This window comes from Rhinolophus sinicus, linkage group LG04 (genome assembly GCF_036562045.2).
Source record: "Rhinolophus sinicus isolate RSC01 linkage group LG04, ASM3656204v1, whole genome shotgun sequence".
In the NCBI taxonomy this organism is placed as follows: domain Eukaryota; kingdom Metazoa; phylum Chordata; class Mammalia; order Chiroptera; family Rhinolophidae; genus Rhinolophus; species Rhinolophus sinicus.
This window is the reverse complement of record NC_133754.1, coordinates 182734084-182757983: the sequence shown is the minus strand read 5'-3', so window position 1 is coordinate 182757983 and position 23900 is coordinate 182734084. Positions and strand designations below refer to the sequence as shown.

The 23900-nt window shown below is 55.6% G+C and overlaps 1 protein-coding gene and 1 non-coding gene across 6 annotated transcripts in view; both read right to left on the bottom strand.

Moving 5' to 3' along the window:
- CERCAM (cerebral endothelial cell adhesion molecule) overlaps positions 1–23756 on the bottom strand; it is a 28677-nt gene extending 4921 nt beyond the window's left edge. The window contains exons 1-9 of one of the 5 annotated variants that reach the window (XM_074331118.1): positions 22297–23756; positions 5832–5921; positions 5001–5134; positions 3961–4038; positions 3482–3592; positions 3224–3341; positions 2493–2627; positions 2130–2334; positions 79–198 (exon numbers count right to left, since the gene is read on the bottom strand). In XM_074331118.1, the coding sequence (XP_074187219.1) occupies positions 79–198; positions 2130–2334; positions 2493–2627; positions 3224–3341; positions 3482–3573 (670 nt within the window). In that variant the 5' untranslated portion in view covers positions 3574–3592; positions 3961–4038; positions 5001–5134; positions 5832–5921; positions 22297–23756. Of the gene's footprint in view, positions 1–78; positions 199–2129; positions 2335–2492; positions 2628–3223; positions 3342–3481; positions 3593–3960; positions 4039–5000; positions 5682–5831; positions 5922–6929; positions 6948–9860; positions 9964–10600; positions 10951–22296 lie in introns of those variants that run through there. The other 4 variants (XM_074331119.1, XM_074331117.1, XM_074331120.1 and 1 more) reach the window with 4 other exon arrangements.
- LOC141571456 (small nucleolar RNA U3) lies at positions 13389–13596 on the bottom strand. Its single transcript, XR_012496191.1, has one exon. It is a non-coding gene; the product is annotated as a small nucleolar RNA U3 (small nucleolar RNA).
- Positions 23757–23900: the final 144 nt, after the last annotated feature.

Below are 23900 nucleotides of genomic sequence, written 5' to 3'. Positions count from 1 at the left end.
AGGTCTGGGGCCTAGGAGAAGGGGCACGTGGGGAGGCAGGGAGCAGCAGCAGGTGGGGGCCCGGCTCCCAGCCCTCACCTAGTGCTTCCAAGATCAGGTGGATAAAGTTGACCCTCTCATCCTCCAGCTTCTGGTGGGACTTCACCGGCACGTTCATGTACCCGTAACGGTGCTCATTGCACACATGGACCGAGACCCCTGCAGGGAGAGGCCAGGTGAGTGCTGGACTAGGGGGTGGGGCTCTCAGAACCCAGCTGAGATTGTGGGCCCAGTGCTGCCAGGAACCCAGTTCATGAGTCCTCTCTGGGACTCAGTGTCCCCACCTGTGGGATTGGAGCGAGAAAGGGCTGGGCTCAAACAGTATCTAAGGGAGCTTTCTGCTGAGATTTATTCATTTCACAGACAAGTCTAGAGCACACGCTGGGTGCCGGGGCAACGGAGGTGAGCAAGACAGACTCCCTGTCCTTGGAGATCAGGGAGAGGCAGGAGCAGGCCAACTCCCTAGTGACTGCAGCCACGGGGGGCCATTGGGCCAGGCCATGGTTCCACTCCGTAGTCTCTCCCACCTCTGTCCAGACCCAACCTGGATCTAGCACCGTCACCTTTTACCCAGATCCCTATACTGAACCCCACATCCTCTCCTGCCCCCTCCATGCTTTCCCCACTGGCAACCAGTGGCCTTTTATTTCTTCAAGACTTGTCACCTCTATTGTAATTCTTTACTGTTTATTGTCTATAGACTGAACTCCTCAGGGGCAGGCGCAGGTAGGTATCTATTTAAGCTCACCCCACACCCAGCAGGGAACACAGAGCCTGGCCCAGAGGAGAGACTCAATAGCTGGGTGTTGGAAGCCTGGATGATGGAGACAAAACCACCACTCACTAAATTCCTTCAAACCTGACCAATTAACAGTGGCTGCTACTTGAAGTAGTGGTAGCAATGAAAAAAGACTTTTGCTTCCTCTCATTTTTTCTCCACGTATTTGTTTCACCTTCACTCCCTTTTTAGACTTGATTCTTTTTTCTTGCGTGTCTGCACTGCAGACGTCACCAGCACCTAGTGCTCTAAAACACCAATGACAATGCTCCCCTCCCTGGCCACCCCTCATATACTGTTTGCTCAGTCAGGTGCAGCACTGCTGGATTCAATTGTCACTTGTCATTCTCCCTGACCACCAGCAGAGTTCTCCTCCACCCACTAGACAGTCTTCATGTCTCCACCACTCCTCAATCTACACCCTGAATTATCTTCTCTGGAACCTTCTCAAGAACCTTTCTCCAACATTCCTGTCTCAGTCTTGCTCTCATCTTCGATTCGTCCTCGGAAGTAGGTTCATCCCATTCAAACCCAAATACTTTCTTGTAACTTCCACCTTAAAATAACTCCCAGAGTGATCTCTTAAGTGTTCAGATCCCATCACGTGATCCTCTGACGGCTGCCCAGTGCTCTCAGGCTAAACAGTTCAAACGCTTACTGGTCAGGTCCACGTCGGCTGGCCCTGCCTGCCTTTCCTGCCTCAGCCTACACCAAGCCCCCCACCCTTACTGTGCCTCACCACCTGTCTTCTTGTGTTCCCTGCCACCGTGAGCCTCTGCATCTCCCGGTCCCGTTTACCCGACACGATCTTTTCTGCTCTGTTCACCTTGTTAATCCTTCCCATACTTCAGATCTCAGCTCCAGAGTCCACATCCTCCAGGAAGCCTTCCCTGACCAGGTCAACTCTATTCTAAATTCCCAGAGCACCTAAAATCAAGAAACTCTCCTTCCCGTCACAGCTGTGATTGGACATTGATTTGTGTACTCCTTTGACTGGCGGGAAGGGAGGCTCCAGGAGGGCAGGGACTGTCTGATTTGCCTCATCACTGTCTCCCCAGCACCTGGTACATGGGAGGTGCTCCATAAATATTTGCCTAATGGAGGAATCCATGGAAGTGCCATGAGGGGGCAGCCAGAAGAAGGACCTAACTAACCCACTGGAGCAGTGGGCTGAAGAAAAGCTGTGACCCAAAGGACAAACAGGAGTTAACAAGATGAATTGTAGAGTGGGGAAGGGCATGCAAAGCAGAGGGAACAGCATGTGCAAAAGTCTAGAGGCTTCCAAGGAACACGCAAGGAGAGCTGTCCTCACCAGCAGCCTGACAGGCGTAGGCGAAGACAATGATGTCATCGAAGGGCCAGGTGTAGTTGGGGTGAGGCGGGTAGAAGGCGAGCTGGGTTGCCCCCTCTGCCCGTAGGGATACCAGGAAGGTAGAATGGACCATGGGGACCCGGAAGCAGCCCCGGCGCTGGCGGTTCTTGGTGGGGAAGTACTCGGCTGTGCGGCGGTAGTAGCCCTGGGGAAGGGGATGCTCTGGGCTGTGAGAGGGCCCCCTCGATCCCCAGAACACTGCTCCCTGCTTGGCCACAGACCCCGAGGCCTTCAGGCTCTCTGCTCTCCATGTCCCTTCTCCCAGGACCTCAAGCCTCCAGAGGTCCCCATCCCCGGCCTCACCTGAGGGGTGATCCCACACCAGAAATTGGAGTAGTAGGTCTGAGAGTCCAGCATTGGGGCCACCACGGGCAACCTCTTCTCTATGAGAAGCCGCAGCGTCTGGTTGTTCGTCAGAATGTTGTCTGTATCTGCAAACTTGGGGGAGGGGGATGTCACAGGCCCCAGGCTTGCCTGGGCTGCAGACCCCAGGGATTCACTGAGTGGGATCCCTCCAGATTGTCAGAGACTGAGTGGCTCCCAGGATCCAATGGGGTTCCCTTAGAGAGGTCTAATCTACAAACCAATAGATCTGTTTCTGGACCAAGGAGCTAGTCTGAGGCACTGGCTCAGGGATTAGGTCCAAAGATTTAGACCTGAGCTGCTGATCTAAGGACTTTATCTGAGATCTGACTCAGGGAGTAGATCCAAAGACCGATTCTGAGCTCCAGTCCAGGGAACTAGGCTCAGTGTATACCCTGGGACATCTCAGGGATCCAGGCTTAGTATATGCCCTGGGATCTATCTCAGGGATCCAGGCCTAGTATATGTCCTGGGATCTATCTCAGGGATCCAGGCTTAGTACCTAGTCTGAGTTCAAGCATAGGGATCCAAGCTCAATATCTGGCCTGGTGTCTGACCCAAGTTGCTAGCTGAAGGATCCAGCCTACAGGAGGTTAAGTCACACCAAAATTTCTGTCAGGGACAGATATTACCACCCATCGGAAGCCTAATCCTAGGCCAGGCTTTCTTACCAGGATATAGTCAGCCCCCCAGCCCCTGGCAAAGGTCAGGGCTTCCTGCTTCAACTCCATCAGAAACTGGTGCCTTTCTTTGGTCCAGTGCTTGGGACCCTCTTCGTCTGGGTAGTACCTGAGGGAGTAAAGAGATGAGATGTTCCCATGGGGTAGGTGCCTCTCCCTGGCCTGCAGGCTGTGCTTGGGCTCTCTGTTTTCCTCTCTGGGTTGTAGCTGTTGCCCATCTTCCTAGAACCTTTCCCCTCAGATGACCACCTGGGCTCCCCCTCCGGTCTCCAGACCACAGCTGCATAGTCATCGCCCACAGCGGCTAGCCACTCCTGCAGCATCTCCGTGGTGTTGTCCATATTGTGGTCCGTGGCACACCTGGGGACACAGCAGGAAGTAGGGTGAGGGGCACAGCTACAGAACGACAAAGCCCCGAGGCAGCCTTGACCCCCGAGCATCAACAGCTGCGAGGCTGGCCTCTCCTGGGAGTAACAGCAGTAGCTGTACTGCAGAGGAGAGGCTGAAGGCAGACAACAGACCCCCATCACAGGTCTGTGACCCACTGTGTGACCTCAGGCAAGTCCCATCCCTCTCTGGGCTTCACTGTCTCCCTCGGTAACTGTAAGATGTTACCCTGCAGCGGCTGAAACCAGGCCAGAGGGCTGAGATAACAGAACGCAAGTGCATTTGGAAAGATGGAAAGTACCTCAACTTGGAAGAACACACCTGCCACATTCCCTGGTTACCTTCCTTCCTCGCTGTGTAACAGGTCAGCCTCTTCCCCTCTCTGAGTCAGGACTGGACAGAAGAGCTGCTGCTTCTCTCTGCCCAAAAGTTGTACTAGTGACCAACCCACACTCTGAGTGTCCCTAAGAAGTGCTGATGGACCCGAGCTCAGATGCCACAGACATAGCCTTTCCTCTTCTGCAGAAGGAGCTCCCATGACTGAGTGGGGATGGGGTGTGGGGGGACTTAGCTGATAGTCCAGATTTTAGGTGGTACTGCCCCTTTAAGCCAATTGCCCAGAAGTGAAGACTAACTACGTGTCAAGTCCTGCAGGGGTGGAAACTAATGAACTCCCAAACTGTGGTAATTGTGGGCAGCCTCCCCAGGCCATGGCTCCACCCCTAGCCCAAGTCTGGTGTATTGTGAGGAGTAGTTTGTCATTTCTCTCAGTTTATCCCCAACCTCAGCTTGGGACTCCTCCCTGTTCTGGCTTCCACAGACTGTGGCCTCTGAGTCCAGTGCCCTGTGGGGACGCCTGGGGGAGGAACACCAGAGAGGGAGCGCTGCCATCAGCTGGCAGGACCACCCCTCTACAGAGTGAGGCTGGAACCCGCCCAGGGGAAGGGGGAGCAGGTTCGACTCCCCCACAGAGCAGCCTCCTCCAGTGCTGACAGCATGTCCACTGCTCCCCCCACCCCAGGAACTCCCAGTCTTCCTGATCCCTGCCACCTCAGGCCCCAGGGGATGCCAGCTGTTCCTGTCTTCTCCACTCCAAGTTGAGTGTGGGCCTAGGGCAAGAGGAGCTGGGCCCAACTGACACCCAGAGGAGGACCCAAGAGGAGGAGTAGGGGCCAGGGTGGGTGTCCTAGGGTCAATGTAAGGCCTTAGAGGTCAGTCCACGGGGCCAGGGGGTCGGGGGTCCTGTCCCAGGATCTTGGGGCTGTGGAGGGCCTGTCTGGGTCGTATCTGGGCAGGGAGCAGACGGGGCCATCTGGACAGTAGGGGCTGTCCCTGGGGCTGGGGCAAATACCCAGTGGGTGCCAATGCCCGGGTCTCTCACCAGAGGGCCAGTCGGGCCCGGGGGTAGTCCAGCCGCTCGAGCGCGCCCAGGTAGTGGGATATCGAGTGTTCGGCATTGCGGGCCAGGATGGCAAGGACCACGGCGGGCGGCGGCAGCTCCGCGATGCCTGCAACCTGGAGCCGCAGCCCCAGCAGGAGCAGCAGCTGGAGCAGCCCGGCGGCGGGGACAGGGCGCATGGCGGGGACTCGGGCGGCGGCGGCGGCCCCCAGGGCTCCCGGCCCCGCGGAGGGGAGTGGGCGGTGCGGCCAGGCCGGGGCGGGGCCCGGGGCCGGGGTGGGGCCGAAGCGGCCAGGAGGAGGAGTTGGGGGCACGTACCCCCCAAGAGTGGGTTCTCGCTCCCTACTCCTATACGGGGGTTCTCAAGTGTCTTTTCCTCTGCCAGGGGCACCGCAGGGCCAGGATCGGGAGACCTGCCCCAGACGCAACCCCGGAGCAGCCCCCGCCCGGCTGGAAGCCAGAGGGAGAAAGGGGGAAAGAGGGGAGGGTCTGGGGTGACGGCATCCGAGCCTCCCCGGCGTCTGCGAACTCTCCACTCCAAATCCCTGAGCGTGCAACCCCCAGAATCCGGCTTCACCGAGCGCCAACGCCCCTGAATCCGGATCCCTATGCCCTCAGTCCCACCCTCGGACCTCAGCCGCCCACCCCGCGGGACAGGACTGACTTCGCGCGGCCCTTCCGGGGTTCCCCGGCCCCGCCCCCTCCACCGCCCCCGGGCGCCCCCTGGCGGGCCCAGACGGAACTTCGCAGAGAAGCGAGGCGACGCGTGGGCCTGAGAGCCGGCTTGCGGGGCGGGGAAGGGGTCTCCCTGACCTGGGCGCCATCCCTCTGCAGTCCGAGCCTGGCATTCCCCCGTGCGTCATCGCCTTCGCCTCAGTCGGCGGCACTGGTACTGCTCCGGTCCTGTAAGAGAGCAAAGTTCACTCTTAGACTGAGTGCAAACCAAGGGAGCACCACACAGCCCTTCACGGTGTCCCAGCCCCCCTCCAAAGCAAGCTTCCCTGGGGCAGAGTTGGGGTCCTAGACTCTGCTGAGATGGAAAGGGGTCTCCAGCCTCCCTTAGGAGAGGGCAGGAAAGGTGAGGGGTCTGGAGCACCAATGGTGGGTTCCAGCTTCACATTTGCCACCGACCTCAGGCAGGGCATTTTCCCTGAGCCTCAGGTCCTCATTTGGGCTGGATTGCAAGAATTCCTTGAGGGACTGAATGCATTTGAAGCTTCTCTGCATGGAGCCTGGCTCCAGGAAGAATTCCTGAGTCTGGAAGACAGGACTGAAGAGGAAGCCAGGCTCCCCTTTCATTCACCGCCCCCACCCACCCACCAGGAAGGCCTGCTTTCCTATGGCACCTTTGGGTCTCCCTTCAGCCTCTTCCCGGAGTCAGGGAAGAGGGCTAAGCCGGTGCATACTATTTCCACTGAGAGGAGAGAGGTGGGGTTTCAGCAAGGAATGAACCTGCCTAGTGATGGGACAGAATGTGGGGTTGTGGAACCCTGGAGGCCAGGAGTCCTGGCCCCAAAGCCTCCTCCAGGCCCCAGCTGAAGCTTCCGAGGGCGGGAGGAGGGTGCTTTCTGGCCAGTGGCCCTGCAATGGAAGGCCGAAGGCCTCTCCCTGCTACTACTTTTTGGAGAAAAGAGAAGCTACCACCTGGGAACTCTCATTTCTAGCCCCTAAACCTTCCACCCTCTGTCTCCAAGCTGGCCTCTGCTCACACTGGCTGGTACACTGGAACAGGCACCCCTTCGTCACGACAGAACCACTCCTGAGCTCCAAATGCCACCCCCTTCCCCTTCCTGAATTGCCAACCTCCCTCTCTTCTGGATTTTTCCTTCCACATTCCAAAGGATTTAAATCTCCCCCAACCTAAAATACAAAAACACCAAGCTGCAGCCCTGCTTCTCTCTCCCTTCAAACCTCTTGATAGAGGAATCTGTGCTTTGTTCCCAGTCTTGCTTCCTCATTTCTGTTCACTGCTCGACACAGGCCAAGGCTGCTCCAGCCAAACTGCTCCTGCCAAGACCAGTGTCCTCCTGGCCACTCCTCCAATGGACACTTCCTCCTCACACAAGAGGGCTCTCCTCAGCAGCTGACCACATGGACCACTCCCTGTTTCTGGAAAACTGACATGTGTCCCAACTGCCCCCCTGGACCCAAATTCCATCTGTCCAAAACAAAACCTCAATCTTTCCCCCAAACCTGCTCCCCCTCTGGAGGCCTCTCCACTCTAGGGAATAGCACCTCCACTTACCCAGTCCCTCAAGCTGGAGACCTGGGTGTCACTGATGACAAGTCCTTCTTTCTCAGCCCAGTCCATCACCTCATCCTGGGAATACCACCTCCTCAACGTCTCCTGTATGTGGCACTTGCCTGGCTCAGGGTATCAGCACCTAACATTCACCCTGGCCCCTGCACCTCCCAGCCTCCCACGCCACCCTACGCCACTTTCTCCCTGGAAACCATTCTGCACTCAGCGGTCCTTTCTAAAATGCCTGACATTAACACCCTGATGGGGCCGAGGCCTGCCCTCAGCATAGAGCTCAAACCCCTCAAGGGGCAATGAGGCCCTGTATGGCCTACCTGATGCTTTCCCAACTCCGCAGACCGCCCCTCCCACCCAATTTCCTGCTCCAGCCAAACTTGGACTATGTACAGTTTCCAGAACACTCCATGCTTTAGGACCTTCCCACATCCTTTTCTGTTCGTTCATCTGCTTGAACTGGTCTTTCTGGCCAACTCCTACAGGCCCTTTGATCTCAGCTTAAACTTCCTTCCTCTGGAAAGCTTTCCCTGGTGTCACGTCGGGGGGACATACTCCTATACGGCATCCTATATAACCCGTTCATTCAGCAAGTATTTATGGGGTACATGCTAGGTACAGGTAGAATTCTAGGTACAGGGGTATCCGAGACAGACCATCTCTGCTCCTCAGGCGCTCACATTCTGGGGAGAGGAGACAGATAGGAAACAAGCAAACTGATAAATTAATACTGTGTTTCCCCGAAAATAAGACCTAGCTGGATAATCAGCTCTAATGCGTCTTTTGGAGCAAACATTAATATAAGACCCGGTATTATATCATATCATATCATATCATATCATATCATATCATATCATATTATATAGACCTAGTCTTACATTATAGTAAAATAAGACTGGGTTATATTATATTATATTATACCCGGTCTTACAGTAAAATAAGACCAGTTCTTATATTAATTTTTGCTTCAAAAGATGCATTAAAGCTGATTGTCCTGCCAGACCTTATTTTTGGGAAACACGGTAGGTAGTTTCCCCAAGACTAGGGGAAAAGTAGGTAGAACAGTAAGTGCTATATGAACAAAACGAGTTAACAAGAACAGAGAACAGCTGGGGGTGGGTGGTAACGTTGAGTTGAGGGGTCAGACATCACAGAGCATAAGAGGAGCCAGCCAACGGCAGCTCTGGGGGAAGACTGTTACATGTGGAGGGAGCAGGTGGGGCCAAGGTCCCACAGTGGGGACAAGCCAGGCCTGGGTAGTTGGAGCAAAATGAGGTGGGGGAGTGTGGTGAGATGTGAGGACCATCCAGGGCCTTGAAGCCATGGCAGGATTTTGACATTTTTTTTGAAGTACAATAAAAAGACATTGGCGGGGGGAACCAGAAGAGTGATATGATTTGTCTTTAAAAGATTGTTCTTGGGGTGGCCGGTTAGCTCAGTTGGTTAGAGCACGGTGCTCTTAACAACAAACTTGCTGGTTCGATCCCCACATGGGCCCCTGTGAGCTGCGCCCTCCACAACTAGATTGAAACAACTACTTGACTTGGAGCTGATGGGTCCTGGAAGAATAAAAATAAACAAACAAATAAACAAATAAATAAAAAGACTGCTCTGGCTGCAGCTCAGAGGGTAGACCATGGGGGCAAGGATGGAAGCCGGGATACCCTCGGACAGGGAGAGATGACAGTGGGCAGGGCTGAGGTGTGTAATGGGATTAGATGTGGGAGATGAAGCGAGGAATTAGGATGACTTCCATGGTTTGCAGTCGGGCTGGATGGTGGGCTAGTTACTGAATACAGAAGACCGGAGAAGGCGGGACGGAAATGGAGTTGTTTTGGGCATTATTTTGACCTGCCCTTTAGACTTCCATGTGGAAAGATCACACACCTGACCTGCCTGGCTGTGAGTTCTGAGGCAGAGGCCTGTCTACCTCCCTTGCCACTTAATCCCCAGCCCTAGAGCAGGGCCAGCTAGGCAGAGGTGGGGCTCTCAATAGAAATATGATGAGGGCCAGCCCTGTGGCTCAGGCAGTTGGAGCTCTGTGCTCCTAATACCGAAGGCTGCCAGTTCGATTCCCAAATGGGCCAGTGCCAGATGGCTCAGTTGGTTGGAGTGTGGGCTGTCAACCACAAGGTTGTCGGTTCAACTCCTCAACTCCCGCAAAGGATGGTGGGCTGCGCCCCCTGCAACTAACAATGGCAACTGGACCTGGAGCTGAGCTGCGCCCTCCACAACTAAGATTGAAAGGACAACAACTTGACTTGGGAAAGTCCTGGAAGTACACACTGTTCCCCAGTAAAGTCCTGTTCCCCTTCCCCAATAAAATCGTTAAAAAAAAAAAAAAGAAAGAAAGAAAATATGAGGAGGTCATTGCAGAAGTGGGCTGATCAAGCACCTATACTCCCACTGACACTCATTTTTTTTTTTTGCCCCCAAATATAATAATAAGACACACTCCACAAAGGTAGTATTGTGGCAAATTCACAGCAATTCTAAAGCAGGTTTTCAAAGTACGGTCCTTGGTCCAGCCAGCATCAACCTCACCTGAAAATTGTTAGAAATGCAAAATCCGAGGCCCCACCCCATACCTGTTGAATCAGAAAACTGCGAGTGGAGGTTAAAGCAAGGAGCCTTGCAGCTGCTGTTCCATGGGCCTGAGCCCTCATCCTTCGGGTCATGTGGAATACATGCCTGGAAAATAATTGGGCCCATCTGTCGGAATAGGGCCCAGACCACCCTGGACGAACACCTAGTGGAGCTCTGGGTTTCCGCACTCCCATATTGTAGTTCTGATCGAAGCCAGGTGGTGGCGCTAGCGCCTCAGGCTTCACTCTGGCATCAGGAACTAGAGACCCCAGAATTGTCCCCCGTCCCCAGTGCCTTCTCCTCTGGGAGCCTCAGCTCCAAGGCCGGCCCACTGGCAAGGGCTCTGCGGGTGGCCTTCATCAGGGAGAGGATCGCTGAGGCTGGCACACCCCAGGTGGGGGCCAATCCCCTCTTCCTGGAGGTTAGGAAGGTGGGCTAGAGGAGACCCTTTGGTCAGAGAGAAATTAGGGGTGTTTGACCTGTGGGACTGGGGGTAGGAACCCAGGAAGGTGGTTCTGGTCCAATTGACTCTGGCCACACTGCCATTAACCCTCTGCCTACCCTGCCCAACCTCAGGCAAAGTCTCAGGTGTAGCTTCCCTGCCAGAGGGTGGGGGCAGCCTGGAGGTAACCCAGAGCCCAGACAGAGCCCCAGGGATGGGGGTCCTCACAGCCTGGCAGTCAAGCAGCCTGAGAACAGGGGCCCACAGCCAAGGAGATGCTTGTATGGAGCTCTTTCTTACCAGCTGCCAGCTTCACGTCGCCTGGGTTGGGGGCTCTCTGGGCCCCTGTCCTGCTTTGTGGCCAAGGGAGCCCAGCATCCTGGCCAAAGGAGGAGCCCATGCCCCGCTTCTGGTCCTGGGGGCAGCTCGGCAGATAGGCGTTCAGGAGGCCCGCCTGGGCTCCCACCTCAGGTTCCAAGCCCGGTTCCCAGAGACCCAGGACTGAGTGCAGGCTTGCCCCCCATCAGCTCCCCTCATCTTTCCTATTTGAGGGGACACAGAGACCTCCCAGTCCAGCTGGAGTCACCCTGCCCACTCTGCTTAGACCTAGCCTACCTTGGCCTCTGCTCTAGGAATCTGCCCACACGCTCTGATCTTCTGCAGTCCCACCCAACACCCACACCCACTGCAAAGGACTCTCCCTCTTGGCCATGCCTCCCTCTCCCAGGACCCCAGTATAGAGCTGTCCTCTGAGGCTCTGCCTCTGTCCTTAGGAGGCTGGGGCCCGGGCCAGCTGTTTTCTCCAGACAGCCAGCTGTTTTGCCCATCAGGAAGCAGCCCTGGCTCCTTTGCCTAACCGGCTGCAGCGTGGCAGCCCTGCCTGGGCCAGAGCCTGGGAGCTGTTAACTCCTCTGGGCCCAGGCAGCCCCTTCCCCTCCCGGTCCAGCCCCTCTGCCTTCTCCCTAACCCACAGGAGTAGCTGGTCACAAGACTTCTGGAGACCTCAAGAAGACAAAGCCTTGCTATCCACACCCCCATAAATGACTGCTAACCTGCTCCCCTCCCCTCAACAGAGCCTTGTCCTCAGGTGACCCCAGGTGAGAGAAAGTTAAAGGGATACTTGTTACCCCGTTCGGAACAATAATAATAATAGCTATCATTAACTGAGTGCTGTGTGCCAGGCGTGGTGCTGAGTGCTTTAAATATATAATCTAACTTAATTTTCACAACAACCCTGTGATGTAGGGAATATTTTCGTTTTACAGATGAGGAAACTGAGGCGTGGGAATCTAAATCACTTGCCCAAGTCCACACAGAGTTGGGTTTGACAGGGGGCTGCCTGCCTCTCTCTGGTGGGCCCTATTCGCTCCAGAATTGCTGTTGGTGTTGCTATTTAAAGTTCCCCGAGCTCCTCCCTGCAGGCTTGCTTTCCCTGGTCTGGGACTCAGTGGCACCATCTGTGAAATGGGAAAACTAAGAGGTGGAACCGACACCACCACCAGCTCCCGTAGCCTGAGGCTGAAGCTGTGCCAGGCTCTGCACTCAACACCTTCCCAGTATTTATTAGCAGATCATTCCTCTTGGTGGCGGCGGTTGGCCTGGGCTAGGCGCCCGGCTTTGCTGCTTCCTGGCAGCTGGCTTTGGGCAAGAGGCTCTCCCTCTCAGAGTTTCAGTGTCCAGAGCTGGAAAATGGATATAAGAACGGTACCTACTGTCTCCTCAATTTTGTTGTGAAAGGATGAGATAATGCAGGTAGAGTGGTTAGGCTAGTATCCAACACAGAGAAAGTGGATGGCAATATTACCTCTTATTATTATGACCATTAACCCCAATCTGGAAGGATCAGGATGGCCCACCCACCACTGTACACCCCCACACCCAGCACAGAGCTGGCACGTAGGAGGGCTCTGTCCTTACTTTATTAATGAATGAACCCTGGTCCAGTGGTACCTACATGGGGACAGCAGACTGTGAGAAGGGCACAACTAGCCCAAGATCACAGTTACCAGGAAGAGCTATGGGGGCCCCAAGGTGCCCTGCTCTTAGCTCCTGCACCCCTGCAGCTTTCCCTCCTGAAGCTGGCCCCTGGTCTGGTGGAAGAGGAGGAGGGACAAGGAACAGGGACAATCCCAGGGCTGAGACAGCCCAGAAGGTGACTGGGCTTCGGCTGGGTGGGATCTCAGGGTCTGGGAACGACCCCTCAGGATGCAGTGACCCGTGCTCTCCCCCTTTGTCCCCTCCCTCCTGCCCACCATGGGTCAGCTCCCTGGTCCCAGCCTAGACATCTGGAACTGGGGCAGACAAAGGACTGCAGGGAGGGACAATAACCTTCTGTCCATTTTCAGATGGTGGGTCTGGCCTGGCCAGGGCTGGGGGCCGGAGCCCCGGCGAGGCGGTGCCAGGCCCCCCGTGGCCAGTGGACAATGTTGGCAGTGATGGAGAGGAGGCATTTCAAAGTGTTTTGTTCCCGCTGACCCCCTCCCCCCCACATCTCGCCCCAGCTCGGGGTGAGGCCCCAGCCCCAGCCCCAGCCACCCAGGCCCCTGCTCCCGGCGGCTTGGGGACCGGCCACATTCTTGACCTCAGGGGAAAAGTGTAGACTCTTTGCGCCCTGGGCAACAATAAGTGTCACAGAACTGATTTAGGAGCAGCACTTACCATCACAAAGCAGCAGACAAAGAGCCAGGGCTGAGAACGCGCCCGTCTCTGCGCCTACTGCTCCAAACGCTGCTCACTTCGCTCCTGGGCTCTGCCTGGGCGGGACTGGGTGCCAGGGCCTGACCCTGGGCACGCCAGAGGAGGACCGGAAGGAGAAGAGACAGCGATCCAAGGGCTGAGAGCTGCTTCCTGCTGCACCAGCAATTTGCTATGTGACCCTAACAAGTGGCCCACTCTGGGCCTCAATTTCCCTATCTGTAATAAGGAGACTAAACTGTCAGGCCAAAAGCTGGGGGCTCTGATCTTGCAGTGTTTCGATGATGAGGATGGTGGTGATGATGACGATGGTGATAAGTATTTACATCCTTGTGTGTGATCACTAATCCTTTCATCGTTGTGTGTGTGTGTGTGTTTAATGATGATGATGGAGACCATTCGGGAGCCATCCTCTTCCTCTTCCTCTCCCAAAGGAAGAGAAGAATTATCAATGGCAAATGACAGTTACAGAAAAAAGACCAAGAGCCAGCCACATACTCAGGGGAACGCTGTGCCTCCATGAGGTTTTCGGAGCTCTGTATGTTCAGAGAAAATTCTCCAGTAACAAATTATATAGAAACAATTCCGGAAAGTATAGTCTTTTCATCCCCTTTTGACATCCAAACCTCATCAACCTCACGAAGCAGGTGTATCATTAACCCATTTACGGTTGATAACTGAGGCTCAGAGAGGTTGAGTCACTTGTCCACGCCCACACAGCTTGAAGGTTGGGGAGCTGAGGCCCGAGTAAGGCTGGTTCACTTCTGATTATACCGCAGTGGGGAGGAGAGAGAGGCAATGAGGCAGCTGGACCCTGGTGAGTTCTCGGTGGGAGGGCCTCTTCTCCCAGCCAGAAGGCTATGAATAAATAAATGTCTGATGACTCCCAGGGGGAATTCCACTCTTGGAGCAGGTGCCTTTAAAAAACGAGATTGATTCTTGTCTGTGAGCAGACACCTAGTGAAGGGGATTAGACACAATGACCTCTAGTGGAGACCTCTTAGGATTCAGAGGCAGGATAGGAGAACATTTAAGGGCTCCGGGCTCTAGAGCCAGGCTATGAGTTCGAAACCCAGCTCTGGTTTTTCCCAGGAGTGTGTCCTGGGAAACTTACTTCAACATTCTGTGCCTCAGTTTTCCAATCTGTAAAGTTGAACCCACCTTGTAGGAGTGTGGGGACCATTCATGGAAGGCCTCAGTAGAGTGACTGACTCAGTGAGGGCTGCCTGATTCTGTTCGCCAGGGTCCTCCTAGCCACGTCCCACAGCCAGGGCTCCTCAAAGTGGGCACTGTGGGGATGCTGTGGCATACAGTCGGCTGGTAACCTTCCTTTCCAGAAAGTGGTTGGGCTTTGATTACAGCATGAAGTTAGACACCGAGAGCAAAGCGGGTCCTGTTCTTTGAGATCCATAAGGCACAGGCCAACCATGGCTTCTCAGGGACAGTCAGAGGAGATGTGGCTTCTCTGATGCCCAGGCAGGGGTTGCTCGGCCCTGGACATGGTGTCTGGAGAGAGGACAGAAAGTGAAGGAGGCCCTGGGAGGTGCTATCCAGAGTCCACCCTCCTAAATCCAGAGAGACCAAATTGTACGTGGAGAGGGAAAGAGAGGTGACCAAATGTGGCGTCCATAACACAAACACTGCCCTTGGCGTCTTAAGAAGGCCCGGTGAGTTTGAGTCCCAGCTCTGCCAACTTGCTGTGTCACCCAGGAAGAGTTGCTAGCCCTCTCTGAGCTCATTCCAAAAGTCTTTTAGAATCCAAAGTGCTCAAAGGAAGCCATGATAGGAAACCATCCGGATTCCGTAAGTTTAACCCAAAAGTTGGCTTGGAATCCAGGAGTCTTGCTCCCTAGACTCCAACCCCTCCTGTTTCCTCTTATCCCGACTTTACCTACAATTTCTCAAACTATCCCTTTGGCTCTCTCACCAAACTACCAGTGGCACACACACCCCAGACAGAGGGTGAGACAGTCTAACAAAAAATGTCAGATTCTCGGGGACTTGCAGTGTGTAAGGGAGCCCCAAGGACAGCCTCACCTTCCCCTCGCTGCCTGGCTGCGGGGCCAGAGTAGCACTCACCTGGGCAGAGCATCTTGGGGTCCCCCTCGGCCCGGGAGGCAGATAGCACTGCTGAGGCCGCCTTTGGCATAAGGTGACTTCCCCACCCAGTTCCTGCTGCTGAGAAGGGCTGGTCAGGCAGGCCTTCAGGAGCCAGACAGCCCTTCCCAGCCACAGATTTTCTTGGCATCTAATGGGCAAGAAGACTGGGGGTGGGGCATTGGGGCCGGGAAAGATTCCTGGGAAAGGGCGAAGGTGCATCCTAGAGGGCTTGTCCTCAGCCCCTAAACCCACTCCCCTTCTAGACACTGTGGGCCAAGGGCCCTGGAAGTCATGGACCCTCAGGGGCCGGGAGAGGGATGCTGGGGGAGGAGGAGATGAGCCCAGGCCCCTGCCCCATCCTGTCCCCCTCTCCCCGCAACCGGTCAGCATGGCCCAGGCTGTAGTGTTTGCTTTTCCTGTCTCTACACTGACTCCATTCAGAGCGGCCTCTCTCCACCCCCGGCCTCTGGGCCAGCGAGCCAGGGCACCAGGGAGAGAGATCACCACCCCCCACACTCCCTCCTTCCCAACCCAGTCCTGCCATCTTCACTTAGGGGACTGTCGGCTTCAAGGGCTTCCTAGTTTTCAGGAGGAACTGCGGAAGGAGGGGGACTGGGGCAGACTCACCCTAGTGGAGAAGAGGGAAAGAGGGAAACCAAGAGGAGAGGGTGGTGGGAAAAGAGGAGCATGAAGTGAGGTTGGGAGAGAGAAGGGGGACAGTGGGAGGTAGAGGGACTGGCGGAGAACAGGGCTCCTTATGGAGGAGGCCCCAGGCAGAGGGGGGGTGGGGAGAGGGCACAGAGTGCGGAGACGTGGGGCAGAGGCTGGCACAGGAGGCAGGGAGTGCCTTTCCAGGCTGACCCAGGGCCTCACGCCTGGCTCTGTGCCGTCCGGGCGGGCAGGGCCTGAGGTGGACCCTTGAGGTTGGAGGCTCCTGACTCCCACCTGGAAACCAGCCTTCTCCTCATGCCTGGGCCAGGGGCCAGGCGGGCCTGTGACCTGGTCTGGGGCCAGGGGAAGGAGGAGGGTGAAAAGTTTCCCCAAGTCAGAAGGCCATGGGGGAGGCATCTCAGGGGGTCCTGCTCTTTGCTCTCTGTGACTGTCACGTTGGTACATAAAGGGGGTAGAAAGGTCAGATGTGGCTTTTCAGGCCCGTGGGAAAAACTCTGCCCATTTCCCTAATCCATATTTATTGGTGTGAGACACTGGGGTAGGAGGAAGCCCCCACCCCCCACCCGCTGCCCTGGCCAGGCCAGGTTAGCACTAAGAACAGGCTCCATGTCACCCAAATCCTACTCTTTGTCTCCAGATTGGCTCCAGAGTCCTCCTCCTCTCCTCCTCCCCTTTGCTCCCCCACCCCCCTTTGGGGTTGCCAAGCAACCGTGGAAGGGTAGCTGAGATATTTTCTTTATTACAAGCAAAAGCAAGACAGCATCATGGCCCCAGGAGGGGAACGGGGTGGGGGCTGGGGGAGAAGGGGTCTTGTGCTCTGGGGGAACCTTGATACCTCAGTGTACCCCAGCATGAGCAGTAAGGAGACAGGGCCTCGGAGCCAGGAGAAGGTGGAGGATGGAACAGAGTGGTGGTGGTGATGGGGTTGGGTGGATGCACAGACAGCCATCCAGTCTACATAACGCTAAAGACGTAGCGGTGCCGAGACCCAGGCCCCAGGCCCTCACCTGTCATCCACCAGCTGTGCATTCTGGGCCAATTCCCTTCCCTTCTCTGGGCCCAAGTTTCGTCCTTGATAAAATGGGGATAATGGCATGCATGATCTCATTTAATGCTCACAATAACCCCATGAGACATTGACTTTTCCCATTTTACTAATTAGGAAGGTGAAGCTCAGAGACGTGAAGTGAAGCGATGTGCCTCGTACGTAAGTGGCGAAAGGGAGATCTTTGAGCTCCAATTTTTTTTTTTAATAACAGTTTCACTGAGATGTAATTCACATAGCATACAATTTGCCCATTTAAAACATACAATTTAATGGTTTTTAGCGTATTCACATAATTGTGCAATCATCACCACTATCTAATTTAGAAAATTTTCATCATCCCAGAAAGAAACTCTGTACTCATTAGCCTTCACTCCTCATGTCCCCCAACTTCCCCTCCCTCCAGCCCTAGGCAACCACTAATCTGCTTTCTGTCTCTGTAGATTTTCCTATTCTGGATATTTCTATAAATGGAATCATACACTATGTCTGAGTCCCCACTTTTAACTTGATGTGTCCGACCTCACCGGATGCTGGGGTAATAGAGTAAAATGTGTCAGCTGGTGGCATGGTTAAGGTTATGGGCTTTGCTGTGTAAAACCTGGTTCTGTCATTCAGTAGGTCTGTCCCTGGGGGAAGTCGCTTCCTCCCTCTGAGCCTCAGGCCCCTGGGTCTGCAAAATTGGGAGGGTAACGGCATTTCTCACAAAGCAGTAGTGATCCATGCAAAGGGCTGGCCCAGCGCTCAGTGCTTCATACACAGTATTGTTACCTGGATTACAATGACCCATGCATCTGCCTGTCTATTTATCCCTTTACCCAGGTATTTAATAAAAGTTAGCACCTTGTAAGAGTCAGGCATTGTTCTGCGGGGGGGAGGGGGATTATGGCAATGAACATGGCGTGATCCCTGTCCACAGAGGGCTGACATTCTAGTGGACAGACAAGTAACACAGCTGGTCCGTCAGAGGCTTTCAGAGAGCAGCAAGTGCAATGAAGACAACAGCGCGGTATGAAACGGGTGAAGCGGCCAGGTGCGCTGCTGCAGTTGAAAGGCTGCCTTGCCCTGCCCTCACCGTCTCACGGGGACGGGTATCTTCTATAAACTGAAGCCTGCTATGTAGGTTCTTTGCATGCTGGGGTTCTTAGGCATTCCCTCTGTGTGGGGACAGTGGCCTGGCTTTGTCATCTTCCGAGACTGGGACGTGTTAGGTTGTCAGTTCATTTCTGAAGGCAGGCCACTCAGCCGGTCACCACGTAAGAGGCCCGCTCCTCTATGAGCATTCTCTGTACAGATGGGGACATTGGAGCCCTGAGCAGGCGGCGGCTGGCCTGGGGAGACACACTGAGAAATGGCACAGCCCAAGCTTTGAGGCCAGGCCTCGGGGAAACCTGGTTTGATGGGAACATTTAGGGACTGGACTCCAGGGTTGGAAATATCTGGCACAGAGGTGCTGCCCGACTGACCTGTCACCACAACTGCTCCCTGGGCACCTATCTGCCGTGCTCTGGGCCTTGGGCTTGCCTTTGAAACACAGACTCGAAGCCACAGCATGAAAGAAGCCCCCTTTTGGCCCCTTTCATGAGCCTCCGCACAGCAATGCCTCCAGTTCCACACCTAGAACCTTAGCTGATTGGCAGCATTCATGTTCCCAGTCAATTGTTTATTCATTCATCTTTCACTCAAGTGTCTTAGCATCTGTTTTTTCATTCATCTGTCTGTCCATCCACCCATTCATTTACTTATTACTCCAATAAGGCATTCATTCATTCATGCATTCATTCATTCAACAGACATTTACTGAGCATGTCCTTTGTGCTGGGCACAGCGTTTGGTCAAATGCCAGTCCTGGGGGGGAGGCCATGCTTAACTGGCAGTGTGGGTAACTTTGCTGCCTTCTTCCTGAGCCTTGGTGTTAAGGAAGAGGCTAGGAACCATTGAGTGCATGGATGAGCCTGAACATGTATCATGTGTGCACATGTGTGTGAAGATAATGATACAACTTTACTGCAAGCCAACGCAGCGCGTGTTTGTGTCCTCCCCAAACCACAACCGTCCAGAGGGAGGCAGGCCAGGCATAATGGCTCCATTTCAGAGGCAGTAACTAAGGTTCAGGCTATTAGAATTCATTTGCCCGGAGAGCCCAAGTCAGTGCTGCCTCCTCCAGTTTTCCCACAGCCTCCCTGATGAATTGCTCCTCTTCTATAGTCCCAGAGAATTTGGCTAATATTTCCGTTCAAATGTTTTCCTACGGCTCTGCATCTTTCACTGGGGCTGGCTGGGTATTTGTGTGTCTGCCTGGCCACTGGTCCACTGGATGGATACTTCTGGAGAGGCAGTATCAGACAGTTCATCTTTCTCTGCCCCCTCCCCCCAGCCTCCAGCATATACATAGCACACCTCAGGTGCCACTAAATGTTACTCATTGCCAAGTGACCTGCCTAAGGCCACCAGGTCTGCCAAGAACACAGTTTGAAACCCCGCTCTGCCTCACCTAAGCCCAGGTCACCCTGAACTTTCACCGGCAAACCAGCAGTAACTTAACTGGTCTCCTGTGGTCCAGCTTGCCTCTTCCCCCTTACCCCATTCTCTACACATCAGTGCCAGCACACCTTTAAAAATGTAAATCTGAACTTGGCAGACCTTTCAGGATCCCCATTGCAGTTAGGATAAAAACCACGAACCCTCCTTGTGTCCTACAGGGCGGGCAGTGTCACCCTAGCTTCATCTCACTTTCTCTTCCTCTCCGTGCCCCAGCCATTCCAGATTTTTCCTTCCCAGAACTCACCAAGTTCTTTTTTGCCTATTAGCTTTGGAGTGTGCGCTAACCTCTGCTGGCACAGAGCCAGCATCAGCGCCCCGCCCACCTTCACCTAACCCCCCACTCACTGACCAGGGCAGCTCTCCCCACGCCTGTGACCTGCCTCCCCTGTGCTTCTCCTTTGGGGACATCTGCCCACTGCTGAGTCCCTGACTAGCACACAGTAGGCCTTCAATAAATATCAATTCATTGACTAGCCGTAGGACCCTTCTAGACTCCTCAGTTTCCCTGAGGGTGAGGCGAATTAGCCCTTTTCTGCCCAGGACTTATGGCCTTTAAAGAGCCCTGACATTCCTTGGAGGCTGACGAACCCTCCTCCTAGGATGTGGCTGTCCCGACAGGCCCGAGAGCTCTCCACTTGTGTGGAGGCCACAATGGCCGCTCCGTCAAGGCTGTGTTCCTGCCAGGGCAATGTATGGCCAGCACTGGATTCTAATTTATAAGGAGACAGAGTGTTCTCCTGTGTCTTGCGTTTGGAGTGTGTATTTACGTCAGTCCCCTCCATATCTGTGAAGTAAAGGCTGGGAAACTGTAAGTGTGCAGTGGGTTCCACAACCCTGGGTTCCGTCTCTGACTCCATCACCTGCCAGCTGCGGACTAGAGACTTAACTGCCACCAACCTCAGTTTCTTCATCTGCAAATGGGGCTGATAACAGTACCTACTTTCCAGGGTTGTTGCGAGTAGTCAACAGGCTACTGCTACCTTTAAAGCACACGGCGCTTGGCACATAAAGCACCTGTTGTTGTTATTATTACCATTATTATTATATTATTATCTTATAGCGCATACCTCGGAGTTGGGTTAGCAGGGCTCCCTCTCTAGAAAACCCCCACTTTAAGTATTACTCCCCAGAAGCCATATTTCTTCAACTTTTGTAAGAAACACTCAGAGGTTTATGTGGTTCATTTTTAAGTCACCAATGGATACTCAAGATTGATTGGGGGGTATGGTACTGTACTAGGCCGGGGAGGCACAGAGATCAGTAGGACCCACTTCCTGTCTGAGTGAGAATAGATGCACCGATAATTACAATTCAGCAGGGCACGTGGAGGCGGCCCACAGACTGTGAGGAAAAGAGAGGATTGCAGGGCAGGCCAGTTCTGGGGGCCTGGGGAACCCTGGGGTGGACGGAGGACAGGCGTGGGAAGAATGGCCACACTCTCACCTTAGGGGTGTGAGGTGCATTGGGAAAGCTAGGCTGAGCTTTGTGGGTGGGAAACCGGGTATGTATCTCCCAGTAGGATGGGAACCTTCTCTACACCAGACTTGGCAGGAATGGGAGTGTGGGGTGACTCAAGCTAGACAGAGCCCCTGTCCTCCTGGATCGGTGGGCTGTCCAGTGGAAGAGACAATGACAAGACAGCATTAATCGATTCCACGCCCCTCTCCCCTCACTACCACCCCCGTTCTCCCCACCCCTCTTCCACACACATCCCCTGCCAGAGCTGAGGTATCCAGGAGCCTGCAGGGTGTCCTGGGAATCAAGCCCTTATCCTTGGTCCCCACAGTCTGCAGATCCCTAGTGGGGGTGTGGTCAGGAGATGGCATCTTCAGCCTGGCGGGTCAGGACTGCAACCCTTCCCTTAGGCTTCAGCAGAGTCTTTTAAGGGGGTGACCCTCTGACCTCCAGATTGTTCCCCCTCACCCTCCAGCTAGAAGCCCCTGGGGCAGAAGCTTAAGGAAGGAGGACTCCAGAGGCCTCAGTTTAGATGCAGACCAGAGGCCAGGTTTGGTCCTTGATAGTCCCTTGGGTAGCCCAGCCAAGGCCAGGGGCCGGAGTCAGGTCCATGGAAGTGCAGGGCGGAGATGCGGGTGCCTGGCCCAGAAGGGAGGGAGGGGACGATGGGCAAAGGGTTCAGCGGAGGGAGCAGGCGGGGCACTGGAAGTCTAGGACGCAGGGTGGGGGTGGGAGGGCGAGGGGTCCGGCCGGTGCAGAGGGGGGGCGCCCCTGGGGAGGGGCACGCTATGTCTTTAAGAGCTGCCTGAGCGCAGGTTGCAGCTGCCTGGCCAGCTCGAGAGACAGCGGAGATTCATTACCCGCCGACACAATGACCATTGATGGCCCCGTGGCGTTATTCAAATCCAGTACCAATTGCAGCCGAGCCCCTTTCTCCGCGCCAGGCCCGTATTGTTGGAGCGGCCCACTAAAAGCCCGCCCCGGCCCCGAGCCGCCAGAGGCGCCCGCTCGGGTTCAGCCCTGCGCCTCGCGAGCCCGCCGGCTTCCAGCCCGGCTACCCGGGCACGGCAGGTGACCCGGCGGCGCATTCCAGCGCTCCCAGCCGCCGGGGCCACCGCTACCGCCGGAGCCCCGGCTGCGACTCAGCCACAGGGAAGCGGAGAGCGCCCGAGCCGGTGCGTGCGCGGGGACGGCGGGGGCGGGGGACCCACGAGTCCAGCAGCCCGGACCCCGGGCTCGGAAACGCCACCCGGCCTCGGGCCCCTGCTTTCCGGATTCCCGGCGAGCCGGGGAGCCCAGGCTGGGGGCGGGGAGAGGGGAGTCGGGGTTCCCCGGGCCTGACGGAAGAGATTCCCCTGACCTCGGGCGGCGCAGACCCAACGCGGGCTCCTCTAGGGACCCCAGGCCGATCGAAGGAGACACACGCCAGGGACGATGGGGATCCCCATGCAGGGTCGGGATCCGCGTGCTTGCTCGTCCACCTTACCGCGGGATGGGCCGCGACCGCTGAGCGTTCTGCGAGGTAGTCGGACGCGCAGCTCTGGAGATCTCCTGGTCTGGCGCTTTTAAGGAGCAAAGCCGAACCCCGCAGGAGACCGGGGCCCTGAACTCAGGGGCTTCGCCACTGATTGTCCAAACGCAATTCTTGTACGAGTCTGCGGCCAACCGAGAATTGTGGCTGGACATCTGTGGCTGAGCTCTGGGCGCAACAGGGGCGGGAGCCGCAGCGACCGAGCTCACGCGGGCAAGACCCCTGCTCGGGGCGGCGGCTGGCTGGCCCGGCCGGGCGCGCGAAGGAGGGACGCTGGTCCCTGCCGCCAGCGCCGCCATCCACATCCTCGTCGTCGTCGTCCTCCTTCTCCTCCTCCTCTGCGGGTGACCAGTCCTGGCTGGCGGGGGCCTCCAGTCGATCGCGTCGTTTTCCCCTTTTTCAAATTTCGGCCGCGAACGAAGCTGGCACGCGGCGGCAGGGCCCTAATGTGGTCCAGGGAGCACGCCCTCGGGCAGAGCCGCAGGAAGTCGGGGGCGAAAGAAGATGCCAGCGGAATGCGCTTGCTAACTCGTTTTGAATTGGTTCTCACCTATCTCCCCATCAATACCCCCAAAACAAAAACGCCTAAACCGACCCCTAAATCCCCAATAAACCAACGCCTCCGTCAGCCCTCCCAGAGAGACGGATAGGCGGAGGCGCCTTCAGCCGCTGCAGGAGAAGCATGGGGAATATATGCGCTCCAGCCAGGCAATCGCCTCGGCTTTGGAAATCAAACTTGGACAAACGAATCCTTTTCATTAAAGACAAATCATCGGAGATGGTGGGGTTTATTTATTCGTTTATTTCCTCACAAGCGGGAGTCAGGAGTTGCCTGGTGGGGCAGTGGGCATTGCTGGGGCCGAGCCCAGGTCACCTATCCCTGACGCCTCTCAGACTCTGGGCTGAACATGACCCGAAATGCTGTGAACCTGGACAATTTCAGCCTTGGCCCTGGCATTCCTTACTGCCTCGGAGAACCTGGTTTTCCCAGTACGTCCTCCTGTCCAACTGCTCAGCATTCACTGGGGTGCACTGAAGGGATATCCCATATCTACCCCCTCACCCCAGTCCAGGTGGGAAAGGAATCCTTGGGCCCAATTTCCAGGACTTGGAATCCTGGGTGGGACAACGGGCCACTGCAGCAGGGCAGAAGGCAGGGAGGGACCTCCAGGTTACAGGGATCTGGGGATAGGCTAACCCTGTAAAGTTAGGCTATAGGGGGCCATTTCGCAGCCCTTGCTCTGTCTCTAACATGGAGACTCTGACCTCAGCACCTAGTGTGGGCTGGTCACACAGCTTCCGTGGCTATAGCACTTGGACCCCAACACTGGCCTTAATTTGCACCCAGACCATTTCCTACCAATAACCCCAACATGGCTGGCTGCCCCCACCCACAAAAAATACCCAGAGGGCCTTCACCTGCAGAGTGCTGGAGGGAGGCTCACCAGACAGGGGGGTATGGGTCCTCTACCCCTTGAGAACGACGTTCGCACACATCCCCCACACACATCTGGGACAACCATTTGGCACTTTCACCCCAACAGAGTAAGAGAAATTTC